Here is a 27,676-nt window from a genome sequence, read left to right as displayed (position 1 = left end):
CCTTACTGTACCTTCCCCAGTCCTTTCATTCATTTATCTTGGCATCAGCATTACATATGGGTGTTACCTAGGATAGGATGTATGTAAATGCAGGCTGCCTAAGTATGCCCAATTTTCCACATCCACCTTGCATTTTGATATCTGCATAATTCTTCACAGGAGCCAGCCAATTGCTTGCATCAGGGCTGAGGAATCTTAAAAGGTGTGCCGATACAGGGTGCTCTGATGTGTGTATGTATACGGCACCATACTGGCTCCTTCCACCAGCCATGATCTGCCTTAACCACTTAAGCCCCGGACCATATTGCTGGTCAAAGACCAGAGCACTTTTTGCGATTTGGCACTGCGTCGTTTTAACTGACAATTGCGGGGTCGTGCGACGTGGCTCCCAAACAAAATTGGCGTCCTTTTTTCCCCACAAATAGAGCTTTCTTTTGGTGGTATTTGATCACCTCTGCGGTTTTTAGTTTTTGCGCTATAAACAAAAATAGAGGGACAATTTTGAAAAAAAATATATTTTTTATTTTTTACCATAATAAATATCCCCCAAAAATATATAAAAAAAACTATTTTTTTCCTCAGTTTAGGCCGATACGTATTCTTCTACATATTTTTCGTTAAAACATTTTGCAATAAGCGTTTATTGATTGGTTTGCGCAAAAGTTATAGCGTTTTCAAAATAGGGGGTAGTTTTATGGCATTTTTATTAATATTTTTGTTTTACTAGTAATGGCGTGATCAGCGATTTCTTTTCAGTACTGCGACATTATGGCGGACACTTCGGACACTTTTGACACATTTTTGGGACCATTGGCATTTTTATAGCGATCGGCGCCCCAAGTGGCCGATTCGCGAGTCGACGTAGAGCTACGGGCTCTCGCGCAGGAGAGCCAACCTGCCGCCGTAGAATTGGGGCGGCTGGTCGGCATGTAGTTAATTGAATAGATAAGCACAAAGACCCAGTGGTAACATCACTGGATCTTAAAAAAAGGACGTAATGCAAATGGAAAGGTTTTATTTAGCTTGCTGATGAGGTTGAAAAGGAGAAACCGGGGTAGACAAAATATGAACTGATTAAACTTTAGATTTAACATCATAGTTTTCTCATATTTTCTTACTTGTTAAAAAGATCTATATTTAGTAATACAGTACATTGATCATATAGATCTTATACTGTTATAGCAGCCAGTAGCTACTTAGCTCTCCACCCACTTAGTGGCTGTGATAAAATACAATAACACAACCTTGCTGTTAGCTTATTTAGATTATGGTTGTAGATAAATAAACCTATCATGTGAGAAACATGGGGGATAAAATTGCTAAGCTTAATATGAAAATGGTAAGTGCCCAGTCATCTGCTCATTCATGAAGTGTCCCTATAACATATGATTTAGCCCCAACATATCAGCTATCACTGCAATTACTATAGAAGGTGTGACGGTATTACAATGATATCCCCGTCAACGTTCCCTTCTTCCCATAACGAAAATCACCCCAATATTCCACGAGGAGGAATATTCCTGGGGTCGCCCAGAAAGCCACACATGAGACAAGCTTACTGCTGGAACAACACAGTTTAATGGTTTTCTTCTCAGCTTTTTATACAGTCCAAGACATTCAAGCAACAATGAAATCTCCACCCCCCCTAATCACACACTAAGGCTAATTACTAAAACATTCCAGACAGGTCGGCACCGACCGACAATTATCATGTCTAATCAAACCACCTTCACACACTAAGTTTCCTAGGCAGACATTTCGTCCCTGCATGCAGCTTGACACCTATTAACACCTCTGAGTATCAAAAGGTTTTTAGACAGCGTTATCACACAATTAAAGGCCTTTCAAAAGCTAGCCTTATTTAACATATGAACAGTGTTCACAGAGAGAGATGAATCACACATGAAAACACCTGTTACCTCTAACCCACAGCATTAAATTAGCAGGGAGCATTAAACTGAAGCATATAGGCAATTGCATCACAGAAGGTATCACTGAATCATGGCACTTCTGCATTGCCCTATGTAATAACACTGCTAGCTGAAAGGAACTATCTGGAAGCTCCCAAAGAACTACTTTTAAAGTGCACAGCTATTTCAGGTGGACTGACCAGTAAGGCTGGCCATAGAAGAGTCAGTTTTTTTCGTTCACAAATAATTACATTGATGGCGCATGCAGAAAATGAATGGATAAAATGTCCAAGGTACAAGTCCTGTAAGCTATTAAAGCTTTAGTATGAGTGACAGTCTAGTTTTATTCGTTCAACCAGCGAGTTGTATTAAAAAAACGGACTTGACTCCTCCATCCACACACTCAAGGTTCAACCACAGTGGCCATCCATGGATTTCGTTCCATGTATGACCAGCTTAAGACTTAATCACTTGATAGACTTTAGAATTAAAGCTGATCTTCACCCTCAACTAATTCTCATATTGCTCTGCCTCCTCCCCCTCCTTCTCCCACGATTGGGTATGTACAGTAGTTTTTATAGCCTAGTTGAGAATGACATTTGATGGGCTATGGTCAGGCTGCATTAATGGGCATCGGTGAGGCTGCATTTGATGTGTGCTGATGGCTGCATTTAGTGGCCACTTCATTAAAAAGGTGGGGTATACATGAGCAGGGCAAATAGGGTGGAGTCAGGGGTGGAGCAAGAGGTGGGGCAGCAAAATGAGGTTTCGCCTATGGTGTCAAAAATCCTTGCACCAGCCCTGGTGGTATTTCCTGGGATAGACAGATATTTAGGAGAAATTAAGACGGCGTGCCTAAATATAGTAGTTGTGGTTTCTGTTCAAGTATGATATAGGAGCCATCTCTTCGCCTGTCCATGGGAAGGCTCTTTAGATGCAGGGGACGCATCCCGGCAAGGAGAGAGTAGCTCACATGTTGACCTTAATTTGCAGGTCCTTCTATGTGGGGAAAACTATCAGAGACCTATTCAAAGATATTTACTTGATCATACTTCTGATACTACTTAATCTCAGCTCTCCTACAGCCAGAAATATCGCCCTGGTACACAATAGGGATACTATGTTGAAATTCTAAGTGGTTAAAGTGTATAGGAAACTGAGAGATGGAAAATTCAATCAACTGGTGTTAGAAAAAAATGGATTTCTGAATTGGAAATTCCTGGGTTAATATAGCTTGAGCTTTAGTTCCTTTTTTTGGGGATAAGTTTTTTTTTTGTATTTTACAATCATTATTTTATAATTTTATGAATTTGTAGAAGTTACAGTAGCTGTCACCTCTTGTACTGCCACTGAGTTGTGCAGAGAACACACAAGAAGCCTTGCCTCTGACGCAGGCAGTGGCAAAATTGGTCAGGCTGTGGCTTTTTTTGGTCCTTTAATTTGCCCCCCCTGGGATTGTGTGGATTATTTTGGGTCACGAGGAAAATACTGAAATTAGGCATGTGCAAAAGAGAAAAATTCGTTTTGTTTCGTTTTAATTAGTTACTTATTTAATTTCGTTAAGTTAGATTCGTTAAATGTGTTAAATTCGTTTTCGGAATTCGTTCGTTTTCGACCGAATTTCGAAAAATCCGGTCGAATGCAAAAATATTTCGACTGGATTCGAAAACAAATAGTCTCTTTTGGATTAGAATGTGTTTTCGAATTCGATTCGAAAATATATATTTTTTTTTTTCGAATTTCGATCGAATTTCGTCCGCGGGTTTTCGATTCGGAATCTAAAACATTCGTTCGGATTCGGTAAATTCATTAATATTGTAATTCGGGAATTCATATGCATCCGAATGTCAGAATAATGAAAAATTTGTCTGAATTTCGATTCGGAACTAAACGAAATGCACATGCCTAACTGAAATCCACAATTTTACTTGACTGTGACACATCTATGAGCTATGTTTATGTGGTGACATGTGACTCCCCCAAAAGAGGCCAAACATTTGATGCCACACTACAAGTCTGTGTGAAAAATTAGATGTACTGGATTGGTTGTACTGTATTCTTTAATCAAATATCAATATTACAGCACTTACAGTCCAAAATATATGTGTATGTATAACAGTGACTAACATTGTGTCCTTTATGACGCCCTATGGGAGGGGGCGAAACACGTAATTTCGCGGCGAACCCGGAAAGAGACTCATTATTGTTCCAATGCCAGTTTTATTCAGAGATTTTGTAAGTGGAATTTTTTATTGCGCAAATAAATCTTTCTTACTGTGCTTCACTATGAGTACCCTTTTCTTTTATTGAGCCTGGTGGATATTCCAGCTGCCCTAAAAAGTTGCATTTTGGAGACCTCAATAAGGACGCCAAGGAGCCTTGGTATACCCAACACCAGACACACGTGTGTTTGACCCCCAGACTGAAAAGCTGAGGTTCCATTTTCTCGGGTGAGTGGGGATACGAGAGGGGAGTGTGGCACACTGCACAGCATGTTTACTTGAAGCACTTTGTCTATGGAATTTGGAACACTGAGCACTTTGGACCTTTTTCATGTGTTTTCATTGTTTGTCACTGTTATACACGCACATATATTTTGGACTGTAAGCGCTGTAATATTGACATTTTGATTATGAAATGATTTAGCTGCAGGGTTTTGAATTTATATATATTTTTTTCAGATAGTACAAGTATTCATATGTGTTTTACTGTATTCTTTATTGGCAGCTTCAGGTCTGAAATGGAATGGATAACTTACATACCTAGTGTGTTCACCAATCAGTCATAGACATGGAACACAATCTGGTAGATGCTAAGCTTTTGAGTCTTTGTATTTGAGAGATCAAATCCTACTGACCACCGTAGTAATAACCAGCATGCCTGCCATGCCTCATATAAAGTATGCTTGAAAATACAGTGTGTGGTAGTAGACACCCCCCCCCCCCCCCCAAAAAAAAAAAAAATTGGAGTGGACACATGGATATTAATCCACAATATATGATTAATGGCTACTTTGGGCTTTTGAGCCTTTATATTTGAGTGGTTAAGTTCTATTAACCATCCTATTAATGGTAAGTAGGGCCCGCCATGCCTCATATAAAGTATGATTGATTGTGTAGTTAGTTGTGGTGGACTCCTCTAATATGATTGGACAATTAGATATTTACCCACTGTATACAGTACGATCAATGGCTACTTTGGGTATATGATTGCCTATGTACACACCTGTTCTGCTTCGCCATGATCACTGTACATTGACATGTAGTTCTCATTTTTGAATGGATAGTGTTGGATTTATTTATAAGAGAGTTGCCTGTAAACAAGACATACCAGCACAGCCATGCATGGAACTGTAGACACTTATTTAGAGACCTGTTAGATTTATCACACAACCCTTATTGTGTTTTTTTCATATAACTGATTATTATATTTACTTTATGACAGTTTGTAAGGGGGCAGAATTTGGGGACATATTTTAAGTGCCTTGACCAAGTTTTTTGTACACAATATTACCAAAATTATTGCGATGCCTGCCCACATAAACTTGAATGGCATCCCAGGCCCATAGGGTTCAATATTGAGTTGGCCCACCCTTGGCACCTATAACAGCTTCAACGCTTCTGGGAAAGCTGTCCACAAGGTTATGGAGTGTCTATGGGAATGTTTGATCATTCTTCCAGAAGCGCATTTGTGAGGTCAGGCACTGATGTGTTATGAGAAGGCCTGGCTTTCAGTCTCCGCTCTAATTCATCCCAAAGGTGTTCTATTGGTTTGAGGTATGGACTCTGTGCAGGCCAATCAAGTCCCTCCACCCCAGACTTTCTCAGGCCTTCTCATCCACATCAGAGCCTAGCCTCACAAATGCACTTCTGAAAGAATGGTCAAACATTCTCATAGACACACTCCTAAACTTTGTGGATGGCCTTCTCCAGAAAAGTTAAAGCTGTTATAGCTGGAAAGGGTGGGCCAACTCAATATTGAACCCTACGGACTAAGACTGGGGTGCCATTAAAGTTCATGTAAAGGCAGGTGTCCCAATACTTTTGACAATATAGTGTATTTTGTGTGCAATAGGTTTTGTGTGATACAAGAAGCAGTTTTTGGTATCCATACCTTTTTGATATATAGAATGTTTTTGTGATACTATAAACAGTTATTTGGTTAGTTGGTTGGTTTAAAGTTTTGAGCACCAAGGACTCCACCACTCATTGTATTTAGTTTATATCAAGATATTAGGACATTTGTTGTGTGTGGTCTGTAAGGGTTTTTTTTTTCCCTCAATTGATATAAGGTTTTATGATTTTTTATGATGCCTGTCCTTTCTCCTGACTGTAGAAATCCAACTCTTCATTTGCTACTGCTGCCTTGTGTTGTGGTAAGGGGGAATGTCTATGGCATGGCAGTAGGTTTTCTCCCTGCAGCTATTCCGCCAGTGTCCTGACTAAATTAGAATATACACTATGGGGGTTATTTACTAAAGGCAAATCTACTTTGCACTACAAATGCACTTGTAAGTGCATTCATTGTAGATCTGGGGGGAAGCTAAGCTGAATTTATCATCCAATCATGTGCAAGCAAAAATGCTGTTTTTATTTTTCTTGCATGTCCCCCTCAGATCTACAGCAACTGCACTATCCTATTTACGCTACGCCTCCGCAACTTGGACAGGCAAGTGCAGTATTCACAAAGCACTTGCTCCAAAAGTTGCGGCGGCGTAGCGTAAATTGGCCGGCGTAAGCCCGCCTAATTCAAAATAGGCTGGTAGGGGGCGTGTTGTATGTAAATGAATCGTGACCCCACGTAAATGATGCGCCTAACGAACGGTGCATGCGCGCGCATGCTCAGTATCAAGTCAAATTTACTCCCTAAGATACGCCAGGCCCAATGCCTGTGACGTGAACGTAACCTACGCACAGCCCTATTCACGTACGACTTACGTAAACGACGTAAAAAGATACGCTTGCCGAAGTCTATACTTTGCATTGGCTGTGCCTCATATAGCAGGGGTAACTTTACGCCGGACGTAAGCCTAACGTAAACGGCGTAGCGGGCGGAAGTACGTTCGTGAATCGGCGTATCTACCTAATTTACATATTCAATGCGTAAATCTATGGAAGCGCCCCTTGCGGCCAGCGTAAATATGCACCCAAGATACGACGGCGTAGGAGACTTATGCCCCTCGTATCTTGGCCAAATCTATGCGTAACTGATTCTAAGAATCAGGCGCATAGATACGACGGCTCACATTCGGACTTACGACGGTGTACATGGAGATACGCCGTCGTAAGTCCACTGCGAATCTGGCCCATACAGTATATACTATATTAACAAAAGTGTTGAGGCACCTGCCTTTACACACGTGAACTCTAATGGCATCCCAATCTTAGTCTGTAGGGTTCAATATTGAGTTGGAGCACCCTTTGCAGCTATAACAGCTTCAACTTTTCTGGGAAGGCTGTCCACAAGATTTAGGAGAGTGTCTATGACAGGGGTGTCCAAACTTTTTTCAAAAAGGGCCAGATTTGATGAAGTGAACTTGCGTGAGGGCTTTTTGCCCGACATTCTTTGAACCATTAAAATTTGGTCTGAGTGTGTTCCTCCGAAGCACTAATACACGGCCCAACAAGAATTCTCTTGCCTTTGTGGCTGTGTGTGGTGAAGAGATGAGCTTGGGCGTGTTATTTGGATTCACTGTATATATCTCTTTTGTGGACCCAACGAATCCCCGAGCGCTGCTCAGGAATAAGGATGAGCTTGGGTGTGTTATTTGGATATACCGTATTTATTGGCGTATAACACGCACAGGTTTACCATTGCCATGAATTCAGCCTCACATGTGCCATGAATGCAGCCTCGCATGTGCCATGAATGCAGCCTTACCATTGCCATCAGTGCAGCCTGATTGATGCCCATCTGCAGCCTCGAAGGGGACAAGGAGGGGGGGTGAGTGCCGATAGATTACAAACAGGAGAATCTCTTGTTTATTCGGTTACCTCTTTAATACAAAGTCCCGCCTACTTTTTTAGACAGAACGGTCATTCATTCCAGGAGACGGGACTTCCTATTACAGATGCTGCTGAGTAAACAGGAGATTCTCTTCATGTAATCTGATGGCACTTGTCCCGCCCCCTCCCTGTCCCCTCCGAGGCAGCGCCGATAAATACGGCATATATCTTTTGTGGCCCTGGGGGCCACAAACAATATATACAGTTGTATTCAAAATTATTCAACCCCCACTGAAATTGATTGCTTTGCCCAGTTTGACATTGATTTTGATCATCCTGTCATCCTGCTTACAATTAAATCAAAGAGGCACGTGTAGGTCAGACAAATATAACATAACATTTATAATGAAATAACCACAAATGTCTTTTCTGTGCTCACATCATTATCAGTTGTATTCAACCCCCCAATTGACATTCAATCTTAGTACTTAGTACAACATCCTTTTACAGTTATAACAGCTTTTAAACGTGAAGCATAGCTTGACACAAGTGTCTTGCAGCGATCTACGGGTATCTTCACCCATTCGTCGTGGGCAAAAGCATCCAGTTCAGTCACATTCTTAGGCTTGCGCACTGCAACTGCTTTCTTTAATTCCCACCAGAGGTTCTCAATCGGATTTAAGTCTGGTGACTGCGATGGCCACTCCAAAAAGTTCCAGCCTTTAATCTTCAACCATGCTCTAGTGGACTTGGAGGTATGCTTGGGATCATTGTCCTGTTGAAAGGTCCAACGTCTCCCAAGCCTCAGGTTTGTGATGGACTGCATCACATTGTTATCCAATATCTCCTGGTACTGAAGAGAATTCATGGTACCTTGCACACTCTGAAGCTTCCCTGTACCTGCAGAAGCAAAACAGCCCCAAAGCATGATTGACCCCCCGCCATGCTTCACAGTAGGCAAGGTGTTCTTTTCATCATAGGCCTTGTTCTTCCTCCTCCAAACATAGTGTTGATCCATGGGCCCAAACACTTCTAATTTTGTTTCATCAGTCCACAGAACACAATCCCAAAACTTCTGTGGTTTGTCCACATGATTTTTGCATACTGCAGTCGACTCTTCTTATTCTTTGGAGACAGCAAGGGGGTGCGCCTGGGAGTTTTGGCATGGAGGCCTTCATTACGCAGTGTGCGCCGTATTGTCTGAGCAGAAACTTCAGTACCCACATCTGACAAATCTTTTGTCAGTTCCTCAGCAGTCACAAGGGGACTTTTCTCCACTCTACGCTTCAGGTAGCGCTCAGCAGTCAAAGTCAGCATCTTCTTTCTGCCACGACCAGGTAGCGTTTCAACAGTGCCCTTTGGCTTGAATTTGCGAATGATGCTTCCTATGGTGTCTCTTGGTATGTTTAACATCTTTGCAATCTTCTTATAGCCATTGCCCTTCCTGTGAAGAGTAATCACCTCTTCTCTTGTCTTCCCGGACCATTCTCTTGACTTCACCATGTTTGTAACCACACCAGTAAATGTCTAGAAGGAGCTGAGTATCACAGTAATTTTAAAGCTGCCTGATTGGTGCTTATTAGGCTTTATTGCTGCTCCCTGACATCCACAGGTGTTTTCAATACCTGATTGAAAACACTTCAATGAACCTCTGTTCTTCAGAGTGGTAGTCTTTAAGGGGTTGAATAATTGTGTAAATGAAGAATTCACAAAATAAACATTTACTACTGTATTTCAAAACCAATTGATGTCATTTTAGTTGCATATGGTTCTTTAAGAAGTCCTTGTAGAATTTCATTCTGAATACAAATGTACACTAAATTCCCTAAAACCCTTTACAGCATTGGGGGGTTGAATAATTTTGAACACAACTGTATATCCAAATCCCCAGGGGGAGCGTATTAAATCACCAGGGGGGCCGCAATTGGCCTGTGGGCCGGACTTTGGAAATGCCTGGTCTATGGGAACGTTTGACCATTCTTCCAAAAGCACATTTATGAAGTCAGGCACAGATGTGGATGAGAAGGTCTGGCTCGCAGTCTCTGCTCTAATTAATCCCAAAGGTGTTCTATCAGGTTGAGGTCAGGACTCTGTGCAAGCCAGTCATGTTCCTCCACCCCAAACTGGCTCTCCCATATCTTTATGGACCTTGTTTGTGCACTGGTCGTGTTGGAACAAGAAGGGACCAACCCCCAAACTGTTCTCACAAAGTTGGGAGCATGAAATTGTCCAAAATGTCTTGGTATGCTGACGCCTTAAGAGTTCACTTTACTGGAACTAAGGGGCCAAGCCCAACCCCTGAAAAACAACCCCACATCCTAATTCCCCCTCCACCAAATGATATGGACCAGTGCACAAAGCAAGACATAAAGACATGGATGAGCGAGTTTGGGGTGGAGGAACTTGAGTGGCCTGTTCAGAGTCCTGACCTCAACCTGATAGAACACCTTTTGGATAAACTAGAGCGGAGACTGCGAGTCAGGCCTTCTTGTCCACATCAGTGCCTGACCTCACAAATGCACTTCTGGAAGAATGGTCAAACATTCCCATAGACACACTCCTAAATCCTGTGGACAGCCTTCCCAGAAAAGATGAACCTGTTATAGCTGCAAAGGGTGGGCCAACTCAATATTGAACCCTACAGACTAAAGTGGGGTACACACTATAAGAAAATCGGGCAAACATTTGTCCGATTTTTCTTGATGTTTCACAGCAAATCGTAACTGATGAAAAAGATTCTTATGAATATTCTCGAACGACAAAGGCTTTTTTTGTTGTTTATTGTTTCTGATCATGCGCAGTGTTTCTTTTCTGATTTCCCTTGTACAAAAATTGTATGAAAGCGGTACACATTAAACAAAAATCGTTTGTTCTGTTCCCGTACGAGAACATTTTTTGAGTTCGTCATCATCTGTCGAAAGATGTGTACACACTATACGAAAATCGAACGAAAATTCTTTGGACGAAATTGTTCGACGATTTTCTTATAGTGTGTACGAGCCATAAGACTGGGATGTCATTAAAGTTTAAGTGTAAAAGCAGGCATCTTAATACTTTGACAATAGTTTTAGGCATCAGGCAGGCACAGATATGTTACATCCAACCTATACAACAAATGAATAGTAACAAAAATAGAACAGTATCAACATGCACACATTAACCATTTTATTGATAATAAAAAAACATCAGCTGGGAGACACTAGCAGCCACTGTGACACTCCTTCCAAGATGTATTGTGGATCCAGAATACTACCTTCGTTTTTAACAACTTTCAATTACCTCCTTGTTTTAATTTTGGTACTGATTAATTTAAGTAGTGAATCAATCAAAATTGGCAAGCATAAATATGCCAATAAAGAAACAGGGTAGAACAGCCACTAGCGAAGCATTATATTAGATTTCATACAGTAACTTAACTATATTATCATTAATTAATGGATACCTAAATTAAAAGGGGGAGATGATACAAAATGGTTGTTAAAAAGGAAGGAGGTATTTTGTTCCCCAGGAGTCACAATGTTTTTAGGAGTTCAAAATTTGGTGGCCTAGATTGAACATTACAGTATAATAGCTAACAAGGCAATTCTAGCCAAGTCAAGGGATTTCGATACACCTAGTACCAGAGAAGGGACACGGCTGGCAGAAATATTGTTTGTTAGTAACCAGTGACAGTGCCTAAGAGGACAGCTGAAGATCAGAAGCTAAAAGAACAATCAGCAATCAAAGGAAAACACACCAGCTAGGAGACCACATAACTGGAATGGACTGATGAACAAAAGACAAGACACTAGAATTACAAAATGCTTAGACTCTAAATCTTGGACTAGCAGGGGGCTACCAAAAGTGCTGAAGACTGACTCCTGCTGACCAAGAAGTAGCAAGAAGTAACAAAATAGGGTAAACTGAAATAACAAGGAAAACCAAAAAAGGAAGTAAAGACAACACCATACAGAAGACAACAGCGAAAAGAATTCAAGTGACTACATGGTAGCAAAATTCGGATGTAGATTTCTAACAAACAGAAATTGTAGCTTCATTAACTTCCCTTGCTCATGAGAAATTACAGACTGATACACATTGTAGAGTGAGAAACAGATCACGGAGGGAGCAAGGTAGACATAGAGGATGGAGCACGGCAGAGAGACAGTCTAAGAAACAAGAGACAGCCAGCAAAGTAAAAAGTCAGGAAGTATATGACCTGGAAGGAAAGCATCAGTAATAAATTAAAGCAAGGTAGAAGAAGCTGGAGTGATCCCAGACAGAGCAAGATCTTCCTTATAGGCTGTTGCCAAAAAAAAATCTCAAATTATACAGCATTTGCTGAACCAAGTGGTGCCTGTTCTTTTGGTAGTATAAGTTTGTGTGTCTCTATCAGAGGGCTTCTAACTCATCTTTTTCTAACTAACATTATTAGTACCTTTTGGGCCATTTTCACATGGGCGTTTGGTCTGTCCGAAATAGAACAGCCAATGTTCAGATCCGTTGAAACATAACGGATTCTGTCTGTTTACATCCATTCCGTTTATGCCTGTTTTTAGTGAAGAAATATTTTTTGTTTTTACATTTATCACAGACACAGCCCCCGCTCCTCTATGGGCGGTCTGATGTAAATGGACTGCTTGTCCCTTTAAACCCGACTGCCATCCGATCCACTGGATATATATTATTTTAGAAGATCGGATTGGCTTATGACGCGTACACACGATCGGAAATTCCGACAAGAAAACTGTGGATTTATTTCCAAATTAATTTTGGCTCAAACTTGTGTTGCATACACACGGTCACAGCAAATTCCGACCTTCAAGAACGCGGTAATGTACAACACTACGACAAGCTGAGAAGATTTAAGTTCAATGATTCTGAGAATGCGTCAAATTGATTCACAGCATGCGTGGTTTTTGGTGCGTCGGAATTGCTTACAGACGATTGGAAACCAGAACCAGCTCTCAAATTTTTCTTGTCGGAAATTCCGACAGAAAAAGTCAGATGGAGCCTACACACGGTCAGAATTTCTGACCAAAAGTTTACATCAAACTTTTCTTGTCGGAAATTCCGACCATGTGTAGGTGGGTGTAAATGGGCGCATGTCCATTTACACCCGCCGCTCTGTAGAGGGGAATGGAGGTTCTGATCGGGTCCACCTGAAAAACGGCAAGGCGTACCTTTAAAAAAAGGATCTAAAAATGGATGTAGACTGATGTAATCTAAGATAAACTGATTTAAACTGAACTGAACAGAAGACAGATGTGCAACTTGATGTTAACTGATGTAATATGAACCTGTATTCACAATTTTTCATTTTTTTCTTAAAAGAGAAGTATGTTTTTTTTTTTCTAATCATACTTACCTCGGTGGATGCAGCATCAGACCGATGCTGCATCTGTCCCCCGGTGTCTCTGCACTGAGAACCGAGCCACCGAACACCGGCGATGGCTCCGTTCTCACTCCTCCCCTGTCAGTCAGCATCATTCCTGCTCTACTTCTCAGCGCTCATTGGAGTGCTGAACCTTGGAGGGGTGAGGAGCGGCTGTCTCTGCGGCTCGCTGAGACTGCCATCAATCAGGGCAACTGGTGGATCCCGACTTGGAAGTCATGATGACGTGCTGCCCCGACTGATGGCAGTGACATCAGTGGACTTCAAATCACTCTTCGCTGAAAACGGGTCACAGGAGTACAAACGAATTGTACTCCTGTGACCCAGAGGAGAAGCCCAGCCGAAAAAGCTCAGGCTGGACTTCTCCTTTAACAAAGAACGTGACTGAATGGATGACACCCATGTGAAAGGGGACTTAATTTTAACAAGGTAGAAAATTAAAGATGATGATACTGGATATGTGAGCTTTAGGCATCGTACACACTGGACATTTTTTCAGCAGCTCCTAGGGGCATCTGGAATTTTTTTCCATCCCACAATCCCAAATGTCCAGACTTAGTGTGAAATACTTGTATCTTCATTATGTATTGCACTTCAATGAAAACAACGGTAAAAGTGAACTCTCACTGAAAGACTCTCCAGTGGAAATTGGTCTTAAAGGAGAAGTATAGGATGAATAATGAACAAATATTACCATAATTAAGAATCATCTGTTATTTCTTTGCTCCTTCCTTTTGTTTTCCAGCAGGGGCACTTCATCTGTCATGTAAGTCCCAGTAATGATCTATTTGCTGTTTGAAAGTTTAGAAGAGGCGGTTACAATTTCAACAATCCACCCCCTCTTTTTGTCCCTCATCCACTAGGAGATGTGGCCACACCTACTTAACAGGCACACACCTGAGCTATATACAAGTTCAGGTACTGCGCTATTCCTCTGCATAAAAGTGGAAAATACCTCCAGGAAGGTTTATAAACAAAGAAGCCTCATAATGCAGCAACTGGTAAACCACATAAGCTGAAAGGTAAAATTGACATGTGGGTATTTCTCAGGAAAAAGTCTTGATGACGAAACATGTCAGGGAGGTGGTGTCAGGCACAGGAACTGGAAGTAGTGGGTTTTTGTTTTACCTATATGTGAAGTTTACCTTTCTGCTTATGTAAGTGCAATTTTATTTAAATAAAGTGGTTTTCTGGTTGCTGCACTATGAGTACAGACATCACCAGGTGGCACCGCCCGCCTTGCATTGTCACCAACCCAGCATGCACCTGTTGGTGATGTCACAATGGGGGAGTGGTGCCACCAGGTGACGTCACCAAGTGGCCCCGCCATTACCTATATAAGAACTGTCAAACGGTAAGCCATTCGGCGATTTGCCTTCATGTCAAGCGGAAGCTTTTATTTTTTTCGGGTAGGCGCTCTTCCCCCTTCCCTTTACTGGCCTGATGGGCTGCCTGCTCGGAAAAGGGTCTGGTATGGATTTAGGGGTGGACCAAATTATTATTTTTTTAAATGGCATGGGGTTCACCTTAAAATCCACCTTCAGGTCTGGTATGGACTGGGGGGGCCACACACCATTTTTTCCCCTAATTTTACCAGCAAATGTATTTATTTATTTTTATTGAGCTGTCAGCAGGGCATCTCATTGACAGCTGATCACTCATTGGTTGTTAAGGACGACACGGCCGGGTTCCCAGACCCGGTCCTTAACAACCAGCTTTTACTGCATCCTGCAGAATGCACTGTGCAGTGAGCAGCGCATTGCAGTGTGGTCGGCAGGGTGACCACCTGCCGTACACCCTGCAAATTCGGGTGTTCGCTCAACACTAACTATTAGGCTGCTTTGGTTATATGCTTCCCTGGAGGTATTTCAACACTACCTGGGCGACTGGAAGATGGTTCCAAAACGGCAAAAGATTAATTCTGAATGCTTGCCTAGACCCTATGCAGTATATGGATCACTACATTTGGTGAGAGTCCATTCCTGTGGGAGGGCGACACAGTAGTGGATTTTTTTGCTATAGATGGTATATATGCATCAGAGGCATTTTAAGTGGATTGAGTGCCACACTTTTTGAATATATGTCAACACAATTCTACATTTTTTGTCTTTGTGGTGTTTTTAGAATATTACACTGTGGTTGTTTGTTTTCATTGTTTTTTGCTCACTATTCTCTCTGGAAGGATACTGTATGTGGAATAGTAGATTTGGATGAGGAGTTTTTGATGAGAAGAGCGAAGAGTGTGACATCTGGTGGCCAATAATATATATGTATGCCTTTTTAAGATCCATTTACACTGGAGGGTCTAAACATTGGATGAGAGTTCACTTTTAACATTGTTTTCACTAAAGTGTAGTATATAGTGAAGATACAAGTGTTTCACGCTAGGTTTGGACATTTTGGAGTTTTTTGTTGCTTTTGAAATACTCTTAAGCGCCAGGAGTAGAGTGTGATTTGGATTTTTGCTTGTCCAGTAGGATAAGTTGACTCCAGCAGCTTTTTGGTTTAGAGTGTATTATTGTTATTATCACTATTATTATCTTTATTATTTCACTTTTGTGTAATAATTTTATTGTGGGGGGTTTCCTGGGTTCTGAATATTTTTGTATTGTTATAGATCCAATCATGTATCGATTGTGCATGCTGTATATGCAAATAGTTAATTATGCATATATTATTTAATTGCGTCACTAAGAAAACTTGTTTTCAATTCCTTATGTAACGATGAACTGTACATAGATTTACATCTTAATATTATTTTTTTCACCCCTTCAGAGTTTACGGAGAAAGCCTTGTCTTCTTACACTGCCACCGACATGGCAGCACTCGGTGCCTCCTTGGGAGCCATCCTTGCCCTGTGTCTAGTTTTACTGGGCTTCCTTATTCACAAACAATATGGGAACTCAATAAAAAGGAAGCTCGGAAGAGGTTTAGGAGATGTAAGTAATACACAGATCTTAAAATAAAAAAGAGCACTGGGAAAATCATATAATTCATATAAATTTTAACAGTATTAAGAAAATCGTATCTCTAACCATTCTAATAAACAAAATGAAAATATACTGCAGATGTAGACAACAAAATAGCTTTGTACGTTCCAAGACAAAAAGTCAGACAGGCTTTTTTTTTTCGGAAGTCCGACGGACCTTGGATAGAGAACCTGTTCTCTTTCTTTCCGTCGGACTTCCGAAGGACTTTTGCACGGTCAAAATTCCGACCGTGTGTACAAGTGGTGGCCCCTGCTCGCTATTTGGGAGAAAACCACTTTGTGGTAGAGTAGTCTAGGTTGAGTCATTGAGCGTCATCTACCTTTCTGGGTTCTGGTCCAGCTCCTCTTATGAACTTAATTCTAGAATACAGTGGAACCATGGTTTACTATTACGAGTAACCTGGTTGACGAGTGTTTTGAATAATGAGCAATTTTTTTAAAAATCCTGACTCAGTTTGCGAGTGCTGTCTCGCAAAATGAGCAGATTTAAAGCTAATGGAGTCTACAGTATCACATTTGGCCAGAGGTGCAGGGGCGCCGGTGACACTCAGAATGGTTCAGAGCCGTTTGAAAAAAATACTCTGTTCCCGAACCTTTCCGAGGGTTTGCAAGATCAGCTGAGCTGTCCCTGAGTGTTTCCCGAGGCTCTCTGGCCACATGCGGTATTGTATGCCATAGAAGTCAATGCCGAACAAATTATCTTTGTTGCCATTGGCTTCTATGGGGAAACTCGCTTTGATATGCAAGTGCTTTCGAATACAAGCATTCTCCTGGAACGGATTATGCTCGTAATCCAAGGTTCTACTGTACTGAAGTCCCAAGCAGTGTTGTCAGGCTGCCCAGTTCTCCCCTGCAGACTACAGAACACCTTACTCTCTGCTTGCCTCCATATCAATAAGAGAAGCTTTATAACTTTATAACTCAGACAGCCTGACAACACTGCTTGGGATTTAAGCCATGATTATGGCCTGATGGCTGAAATACATTTGCATTCTTTTTGAATGCTGTTCACATGCAATAATAAAACAATATTTCAGCTGACTTTCATAGCACCAGCCTTTCTCCTTTTTTGCAGGAACTCCGGCAAGGCTAACAACACAATGGGGGTTATTTACTAAAACTACAGATTGCAAAATCTGGTGCAGCTCTGCATAGAAACCAATCAGCTTCCAGGTTTTTTGGTCAAAACTTAAGTGAACAAGCTGAAGATAGAAGCTGATTGGTTACTACGCAGAGCTGCACCAGATTTTGCACTCTCCAGTTTTAGTAAATCAACCCCAACGCAGAATTTTAGTGCAGCAGAGGCAGCTTTATCAGCTCACCACAGAAAATTAGAAGCTTATTGGATTTCTAGGCAAAACAACATTTTTTTCTGTACCTGTAATGTTTTAAAGAGACAAAATATTGGGAAATGTACATTTTATACATTGGATAGATATACTACATACCCGGTATATTTTTTTGCCCAGACAACCCCGTGTTTATTTTTTTCTTGCATGGGCAAAGCACAGATTGACTTTAATGTGTTACACAGCCAGGAAGGAATAATCTTAGATTGTTATAAAGTTGTGTTTCATCCATCTCAGGATTGGTATTACTAGATTAGAAAAGTTTTAAACTTTAATAATTTTTTAATTAAACCTGATGTATAACTACTGTATGATAATGGAAAAGACAATAGATCCTACACTGGTAGAGCTGCAATAAGCAATGGAATTCCCAGGTTCCTATGCCTTATTTCTTGAAAATGTGTGTGGCTGTGTCTTATGGGCATATATTGGCTAAATTTGGATTAAACCAGAAACATTTTATCTTCCATGCTGCAGTATGACCTGTCATATCAGCAAGAAGTAGCAAAAGAATGGTCATAAATGAATACCGGCATATTCATTAGAAACCATAGAGGATGAGGGTCTAAAATTAGAAAAACGCGGTAAACTATAGAAACCAAAAAAAGAGTCATCTTGAGGCCTCGTACACACGACCGTTTTCCTCGACAGAATCCATCAAGAAACTTGGTGGCAGAGCTTTTTTGCAGAGGAAAACGGTCGTGTGTATGTTTTTCATCGAGGAAACTGTCGAGGAACTCGACGAGAAAAAAAAAGAACAAGTTCTCTTTTTCCTCGACGGGAGTCTAAATTTCCTCGTCGTGTTCCTCGTCGGGCTGGTTTTCGACGAGAAACACGTTCGTGTGTATGTTAAGAAACCCGCGCATGCTCAGAATAAAGTATGAGACGGGAGCGCACCTTCGGTAAAAGTAGCGTTTGTAATGGAGAAGGCACATTCGTCACGCTGTAACAGTCTGAAAAGTGCAAATTGTCTCTTTCCAAACTTTTACTTAACACGCAGTAACATGAGATTAACAAAAGCAGCCCCAAGGGTTGTGCCAGTGGAATCGAACTTCCCCTGCCGTTGTATGTGTTGTATGTCACCGCGTTTGAGAACGAGGAGATTTGGTCTTGACAGTGTGTACGCAAAGAAAGCTTGTCAAGTTTCTCCACAAGCCTGACAAGGAACTCGTCGAGGAAAACGATGTTTCATTTACGATGAGTTCCTCGGTCGTGTGTACGAGGCCTTAATTAATCTGAATAGTCAGCTAAAATATTAACAGTATCTCAGAGTTTATGAAAACACTATATTATTATTGTCCTTTGTATTGCCTTACTGAATATGTCCAGAAGTATACAGGCATACCCCACTTTTAAGTACACAATGGGGTTTATTTACTAAAGCTGGAAAGCGCAAAATCAGGCTCACTTCTGCATAAAAACCAATGAGCTTCCAGGTTTTATTACCAAAGCTTAATTGAACATTAGAAGCTCATTGGTTTCTATGCAGAAGTGAGCCTGATTTTGCGCTTTCCAGCTTTAGTAAATAAACCCCATTGTGTACTTAGAAGTGGGGTATGCCTGCATAAAGCATCGGGTAGAATGGATTTACATTATGGCTGTGCTATTATTGCAAGTGATATAGAAAAATTAACCTGTTGTGAAGTATTTATTATGTTTGAGTGCTCCTTCTTACAGCCATATTCCTGTATTACTGGTATCATTTGTGATATCTGCTCTCTCATTTTAGAATTCTGGAAGCCCCCAAAACAGCGCTGAGCAACTTATAAATGACACTGATGATCCAGCCAATGATTTTCCAGATTATGGTGGTTTCGCCACGACAGAACCTGTATCTACCAGTGTAACCATAGCTACTGATGCTGCATTAGGCAGTGCTCCTTCACAAAGTGATCCAGCTGATAATCAGCCTTCTGAAATAGTAGAAAGTGATGATTCAGATGACAAGAAGGTGAAGTCTATCTTAACTAAGGAGCTTAAGGAAGATGCTGGTTATAAAGCAGTGTGGTTTAGGGAAGACGCTTCCCCGGAGGTGGTGGTGATAGAGGGCGTCGAAGATGGTGAAGCAGATGACTATGACAATGAAGATAATTTTGACAACCAACAAGGAGATGATGAAGATGATGATGATGATGAAGAGGACTTGGACCCGACATTCAATCTTACAGATAACCAGCCTGAGAATAGTATATTATGAGCTATCAGTTCTAATTTTTGAACACCTAGGAGTATTTGGCAATATGATATAATATATCTGTGCTGTCTAATGTCCATAACATGTCTTTAATGAACTGACCAATAATACTGGATAGTACTAAAGAACTCAATTTATGTTTATAAAAAGGGAGCTCAAAATTGTGTTTCTGTATATATGCTTTTAATGTGTTTACACATTTGCTTGTTCTCAAGGCAGATGGAGTGGACAACTAATTGTTTACAGTGGTGTAACTAAGTATGTTTTTGCCAGAGAGGGCAACCACAATGAAAATCTTCTCATATCTCAAGGTATACATACATACACTATATTGTGAAAAGTATTAGGATGCATGTCTTTACACGCACATGAATGGTAATGACATCCCAGTCTTAGTCCGTAGGGTTCAATATTGAGTTGGCCCACCCTTTGCAGCTATAACAGCTTCAACGCTTCTGGGAAGGCCGTCCACAATGTTTAGGAGTGTGTCTATGGGAATTTTTGACCATTCTTCCAAAAGTGCATTTGTCTGGTCAGGCACCGATGTTAGACGAGAAGGCCTGGCTCGCAGTCTCCACTCTAATTTATCCCAAAGGTGTTCTTAAAAATGCTCGTCTGTAAGAATGGTCAAACATTTCCATAGACACACTCCTAAACCTTGTGGAAAGCCTTTCCAAAAGAGTTGAAGCTGTTATAGCTGCAAAGGGTGGGCCAACTCAATATTGAACCCTACAGACTAAGGCCCCTTTCACACTGGGGCGGGAGGTGCGGTGGTGGTATAGCGCCGCGGGATTCAGCCGATAGCGGTGCGGCATTAACCCCCACTAGCGGCCGAAAAAGGGTTAATACTGCCCGCAATGCGCCTCTGCAGAGGTGCATTGCGAGCGGTATTACCGCGGTTTCCCATTGTTTTAAATGGGAAGGAGCGGTATACACACAGCTCCTCTCACCGCTCCAAAGATGCTGCTTGCAGGAGATTTTTTTCTCTCCCGCCAGCGCATCGCCTCAGTGTGAAATCCCTCTGGCTTTCACATTGAGAATGCTGGGCAGGAGTTTTTCAGGCGGTATTTAGGCACTATTTTTAGCGCTAAACCGCCTAAAAAATTCCTAAGGGGCCTAAGACTGGGATGCCATTAAAGTTCATGTGCATGCAACGGCAGGTGTCTCAATACTTTTGACAATATAGTGTATATAATATCTGCTCAGAACTTGAAGAATTAACACATTTGGACTATGATCTGGCAGAGTATTTGGCAGGAATTACCACTGTTGGTAGCCTGGGAATACTACCATCAGATACAATTTTGATTGGCCATGTTGAAAATGTCCATCAGCTTCCTTACTATTCTCAATGCAGACACTATGGGTAGCGTGTAGGTTATAGACATTTTAATGTAATAAAAGCCAGGTAATAGGGATAACTTTATGTTTAAATCATTTCTTAAAGTGGACTTTTCAGTACAAATGCCAGGTTGGCTTAACTTAACAGAGCCAATCTGAGCATCTGCATTGATAACCTTTAGGTAAAAAAAAGTAATTAAATTAACTTATTTATCCCCAAATTCTGCCCATGGCACCTAGGCGATGATGTCACATTTCTTTCTGCACAATCCCACAGAATGCTGAATATCTGAATCTCACAAGACAATGCTGTCACATTGTGCTGGAGGGACTTTTTGCAAGATTTCAATACTTCCAGGCCTTTCAGCGATCCTCTTCAGCCATTGGGTGGCCACTGATGAAGTAACTCATGCATATGTACACTGAAGTTACATTGTCTGCTGCACCCAGGTCTATTCCCAACATGTCAGGAATAAAGCTGGACTACATTGTAACAAAAGGTGGGTGGCAGGCGAGGAGTTAAATGCCCAGAGTTCCACTTTAAGCACCATAATATGTAGATATCTGTATGAAAAAAGGGCCAGTTTAGCCTATGCAGAATAACTGTCTAATTACTGTGTGAGAGATGTAATGTGTACTCATGATTGAGCGCAAAACCTTGGACAAGAGTCAAAGTAAAGCTGGCCATACATTGATCAAAATGCTGGACTGGACGAATTCCAATCCGTGAAAGGGGACGGCGGGTCCTACCGATCGACATCGGTACAAACCACTCTTTTAGGTTTTTCTGATCAATCGGTACTGCTGGATATAGCCGGCAGCACTGATCGGTGTATTCTGTTGGCGGGGAAGTCTCCTCTGTGTCAGTTTCATCACGACAGGACTTGGTCACGTGACCAAGTCCTGTCGTGACGAAACGTAGGGAGGCGGCGTTCTGACGTCACCGTGTTTTTCCTCTACCCAGATACGGGCTGTGTATGCTTAAGCTGGCCTGGCTTTTATGTGCTCTGCAACTTGAACGAATTGTAAGTGTAATTTCACTTATTTTAAACGAATAAATTAAGGTTTTACACTATGTGAGCCCCTTTTATTCCTACATACCCTCGGATGGCTTATCGGGAGTCCTTCTAAGGATACGAGATACAAGGTTTCCATCATCTGGGCTTCCTATTGGACACCATCTATCCATATCTCTTACCAGGCTGTTTTTGATCTCTTATAATTTGGAGATCAACTCCATTCGGTAAAAGGCTTGATTTGACTCCAGTTCTTTCCTTTCAAGCACTTTCTCATGTGGATTTGTTATACATCTGGGAGACTGTTTATACGCAATTTGCCTTGGTGGACTTATCAACATGAAATTTATTATTATAAACATTTATGTGTTTCCATATACTCAATATTTTTCCATTTAGCGCGATCCTTTCTCTTTTTTACACTATTATATATATATAGGTAGCTGTAAGTACTATAAGCAATGCTATTGCACAGAGTATCCCCAAACCTCCTCTTCTGGGGTCACCCACGGGTGCGGCGGGACTCTACTTGGTCTTTTTCTGCGTTCACTCTTTTATGTTTTTATATAATACACTATTATATATAACGGTAGCTGTAAGTACTATAAGCAATGCTATTGCACAGGGTATCCCCAAACCTCCTCTTCTGGGGTCACCCACCAATGCTTGGCTCCTCCTCCTTGTGTACACAGTGTAACGCTTGCTATGGGGGCACACAGTGCGTGCTTGCTCCTGAGCTGTGCTCCATAGACGCACACAGCAGGGCCTAACCCTGCTCCGCGCTCCCTCATCACTGCATTTGATTGACAGCATCAGGAGTCAATGGCTCCTGCTTCTGCCCGAGTTCTGGTGTGAAGAGGAAGAGAGGGGAGAAGAGATGCAGCCATGCACAGCATTGGATCTCTTCTCCCTTTTCTTCCTCTTCACACAGGGAAGGGGGAGGATAGAAAGCAATAAAACATGTTTTACCTTAATGCTGGGAATGCATTAGGAATGTTTTGGCTTAAAGCGGAGGTCCACACAAAAAGTGAACCTCTGCTTTTCAGAACCCTCCCTCCCTCTGGTGTCACATTTGGCACCTTTCGGGGGGAGGGGGTGCAGATACCTGTCTAATACAGGTATTTGCACCCACTTACAGGAATAGACTTCCGCGGGAGTCGCGCCCCTTCGTGTCACCCCCCGCTGTCTTCTGGGAAACACACTGGTCCCAGGAGACAGCGGGGACCAGTGAAGACGCGCCACGATACTCGCGCATGTGCAGTAGGGAACCGGGCAGTGAAGTCGCAAAGTTTCACTTCCTGATTCCCTCACCGAGGATGGCGGCGGGGGCAGCCAATAGATGAGCGATTGCTCAGCCTCGGCTGCCGACATTGCGGGCGTGCTGGACAGGTAAGTGTCCATTTGTTAAAAGTCAGCAGCTGCAGTATTTGTAGCTGCTGGTTTTTAAAAAAAAAAAAATTGGGTGGACTTCCGCTTTAAGAATCACTTTAAAGATAATTTGCACTTTATAACACAACCTGCCTTCTCTTATCCTCCTGGTCAAACCCCATATACATGCATTACCATATTCTTACTACCGTGTCCTAATCCTACTCAGGACTGGTCAGTGTATATAACATGGGGTATTTCTGTAGTGCTTCAACATCCTGTGTATGTGCTAAACCTGGCCAGTGACAAAAAAAGGACTTCTTCCTACCAAGCTCAGTGTGCACATCCCAGACAGACATTTTTTTTCATTTAGCACGCCAGGTGCATGCGCAGCATATCAGAGCATAGCAGGAACACCACAGGCTGCCTAGCTCTGGGTTTGGCTATAGCAATGAGCACACATAAATGTCTTAATCTGACCTGTGTAGTTCTATTGGCAATAGGGGAGAGCAAGTGAATGGAAGTTATGGAGCTTGTTTCTGTACAATTACCCTTTAAAGTGGATGTAAACCCGAAAAAATGTATTTATTTTTTTGATGTTGCAATGTACAGTATAAGATTTCCTATCATCTGTGCCCAGTCTTGCAAAACAGAGTTAATCCAGCTCTGAGCAATCCTCTTTTATTGTTCAGTGAAATAAAACGGACTTACAGAGAAAAACCTTAGTCCGTTCTGCCTACTTGCTGTGAGTGAAAGGCATTATTTTTTCATTCCCACCCCCACTCCTTTTCTGAAGTCATGTGGTTACCTTTCTGGATTTTGACTGGATGTCATAGCAGAATCTAGTGTAAGGAATACACAGGAAAAAATGCATGTTGACAAGGGGAGTGTAGAGGAGGGCGGGGAGTCTACTGACATCACGACTCCACCCACAGAGCTCCAGACAACAGATCCACCCACAGAATCTGCAGTTTTTCAGTTCTTATAACAGACAGAGGGGTTCATTTGACAGGTAAGGATACATGCAGGAGGCATCTATACCCTTATAGATCAGCACTATGGCAGTAGTTTAGAAAGGATGAGAGTGGGTTTACATCCACTTTAAGCCAATTGTTTTTAGAAACCTCAGGATTTTAAATATTTTAAATATTTATTGCCACAAATGTCTCAACTGCTTGTTCATATTGATTTTGTACGATGTAACTGTAAAATGCTATAAAGTCTTCTGCACAAATGAAAAAAAAATTCTTCTTTCATTCTTTTATTGCAAGTCTACATTATTTGCATTTTCTGGACAATACTGAACTCAGGTAGAATATAGTGCTGTGTAACACTAAGTTATCTGTTAATCAGTGTTTTCACTCACGATTCACAAAGATTGACACATTTTTAACAAAGATCCAACTGTGGAAATTTGGGCGACGATTGTGTGAATCTCGGGTAAAATTTTTTATAAAAAGTCTCCTAAGGGACAAATTAGAAACAATTAGTATTTTTAGATTTATGCTGCTAACTGTGGGATCTTATTGATTTGTACGTCTGCTTCCAACACTATGAAACTTGCATGCTGTCAGGCATTATCTTTTGGTAAGTTTTATTAAAATAAATAAATTATTAAACTATTCACACGCATGTGCAAGAAACCTGCAATGTGAACGTCTTCAGCTGGTGGCAACAGGGCCATCTTAATAGCATAATGAGCCCCTGGGCAAAGTAATGCTATGGGGCCCCTACAAGGTTGCCCCAATTTAAGCACCTACTCTCAAGAATGGAAGTACAATATTTCTACTTTACAGCATGTCACTTGCCACCATCCCCTGTCACTAGATTCAGCGTGTCATTTGCCACCGTCACCTGGCACCAAATTCAGCGTGTCACTTGCCAGTTGCCATTGTCACCTGCCACCAGATTCAGTGTGTCACTTGCCATCGTCACCTGTCACCAGATTAAGCGTGTCACTTACCATCCATCCTGTCACCAGATTCTGCGTGCCACTTGCCACCCATCCCGTCACCAGATTCAGCGTGTCACTTGCCACCTATATCCTGGCTCTCTCTCCCTCCCCTTTAGCTGGGCATGCTGGGGGCTGCAGTTTACCTCTTCGGATTGCTGGGGCTTGCCAGTCCTTGGGACTACATGTCCCATGATCCTCCTTTGTTCTCCTTTTTTTGGCCAATGGGAAGGAGAGGGGAAGAAGGAAGGGGGAGAAAGAAGGGGGAGAAGGAAGGGGTGGGTAAGGGGGGAAATAAGGAGGGGGAGAAGGAAGGGGGAGGAAGAAGGAAGGGGGAGGAAGAAGGAGGGGGGAAAGGGGGAGAGAAGGTGGGGGAGAAGGGGGAGAGAAGGAAAGTGGGGGAGAAGAGGGGAGAGAAGGAAGGGGGAGAAGGAAGGGGGGTAAAGGGGGGAATAAGGAAGAGGGGAGAAGGATGGGGAGGAGAAGGTGGGGGGGAGAAGGAAGGGGGGAGAAGGGAAAGGGGAGAAGGAAGGGGTGGGTGAAGGGGGGATAAGGATGGGGAGGAAGAAGGAAGAGGGGAGAAAGAAGGAAGGGGGAGAGAAGGAGGGGGGATGGGGAGAGAAGGAAGGGGGAGAAGGGAGAAGGAAGGAGGAGAGAAGTGGGGAGGGGGAGAGAAGGAAGGCAGGGGAGAAGGAAGGGGTGGGTGAAGGGGGGAATAAGGAGGGGGAAAAGGATGGGGGGAGGAAGCAGGATGGGGGGGAGGAAGAAGGAAGGGGGGAGAGAAGGAGGGGGGAGAAGGAGGGGGAGTGGGAGAGGAGGCGGGGGAGAAAGAAGGGAGAAGGGGGGGGGAGAAGGAAAGAGCACATTTGTACTTACGTCGGCGTATCTTGAGATACGTCGGCGCAAGTGCTTTGGGAATCCGGGCCATAGCGTCTACAAATTAGGGGATAGTTTTATGTAATTTTTATTAATTATTTTTTTACTAGTAATGGCGGCGATCAGCGATTTATTTATTTATTTTTTAATCGTGACTGCGACATTATGGCAGACACATCGGACACTTTTGAAGCCATTTTGGGACCATTGTCATTGATACAGCGATCAGTGCTATAAAAATGCACTGATTATTGTAAAAATTACACTGGCAGTGAAGGGGGTTAAGTGTGTCCTAGGGAGTGCTTCTGACTGTAGGGGGGATGGGCTATGTGTGACACAACACTGATCACCGCTCCCGATTACAGGGAGCAGTGATCAGTGTCCTGTCACTAGGAAGAATGGGGAAATGCCTGTTTACATCATCATTTCCTCGTTCTTCCTCTCCGTGAGACGATCACGGAGCTTGCAGCAGGCATGAGCCCACAATGCTGCATCTTAAAGGGGACGTACAGGTATAGAACAAACCAGGGGCGGACTGACAACTCATAGGACCCCCAGGCAATAGGAGATTATGGGGCCACACAGTGTCAGGTATCGGATGGGAGACTGATTTGATGAGGTCTGCCTCTCTTATATCTCCTGTCCTGGCTCCGCTGAAGGTGAGACAGAGGAAGCCGAAGGACAAGAGGGACACGAGTGCCTGGAGCAGGAGGTCCCGGGAGAACAGCTTGGCAGGGTTCAGAGGCCTGGAGTAGACTGTGATGAGCTGAGCAGGAACAGGTAGCAGCCAGGCAGGAAACCGAGAGTTAACAGCAACCAGGAACATAGAGAGAAGCAAGGTCTCAGGGATAGCCAGGTTTGTCAGCAGGCGGGCAGTGAGGTACCAAATCATAGACAGAGCCAGAGTCAGGAACGGAGCCGGGTCAGAGATGGGCATCAGTACAGGAACAGAACACAGAGCCAGGGTCAAGAGCAAGCCGGGTCTAAATACTGGGAGGACACACAGGATCAGAGCAGGATTCAGGAACACAGCTGAAGATCAGTCAGCAAAGCACAAGAGCCCAGACTCCCTTTAAATAGGCTGTCTGGCGCCAAAAGGAATTAGGCTTGTACGTGTGCGCGCGTGTTTGCGCCTGTGAGCCATTCTATGGCAAAGGTTATGTGCTTGCGCACGTCTGTGTGCAAAACGTCTCACAGGAGTTCCCTGACACACAGTATACACACACATACAGTATACACACACACACACACATACAGTATACATACACAGACACACAATATACACACACAGTATACATACACACATAATATACATACAAACACTGAAAAGGGACTGGAGAGACGGAGCAGCTATAATCTTGAG

At 42.5% G+C, this 27,676-nt stretch overlaps 1 protein-coding gene across 5 annotated transcripts in view; it reads left to right on the top strand.

Annotated features, from left to right (window-relative positions):
- Positions 1–19,925, top strand: part of CDHR5 (cadherin related family member 5) — a 131,188-nt gene extending 111,263 nt beyond the window's left edge. For all 5 annotated transcript variants that reach the window (XM_040328623.1, XM_040328622.1, XM_040328621.1 and 2 more), the window contains exons 14-15: positions 16,005–16,168; positions 19,297–19,925. In XM_040328623.1, coding sequence (XP_040184557.1) covers positions 16,005–16,168; positions 19,297–19,764 — 632 coding nt within the window. In that variant the 3' untranslated portion in view covers positions 19,765–19,925. The remainder of the gene's footprint in view (positions 1–16,004; positions 16,169–19,296) is intronic.
- The last annotated feature ends 7,751 nt before the right edge of the window (positions 19,926–27,676 follow it).

The sequence above is a fragment of the Rana temporaria genome, chromosome 11 (assembly GCF_905171775.1).
Source record: "Rana temporaria chromosome 11, aRanTem1.1, whole genome shotgun sequence".
NCBI lineage: Eukaryota > Metazoa > Chordata > Amphibia > Anura > Ranidae > Rana > Rana temporaria.
The sequence above is the reverse complement of the archived record's forward strand: the minus strand, read 5'-3'. Positions and strand labels throughout refer to the sequence as shown.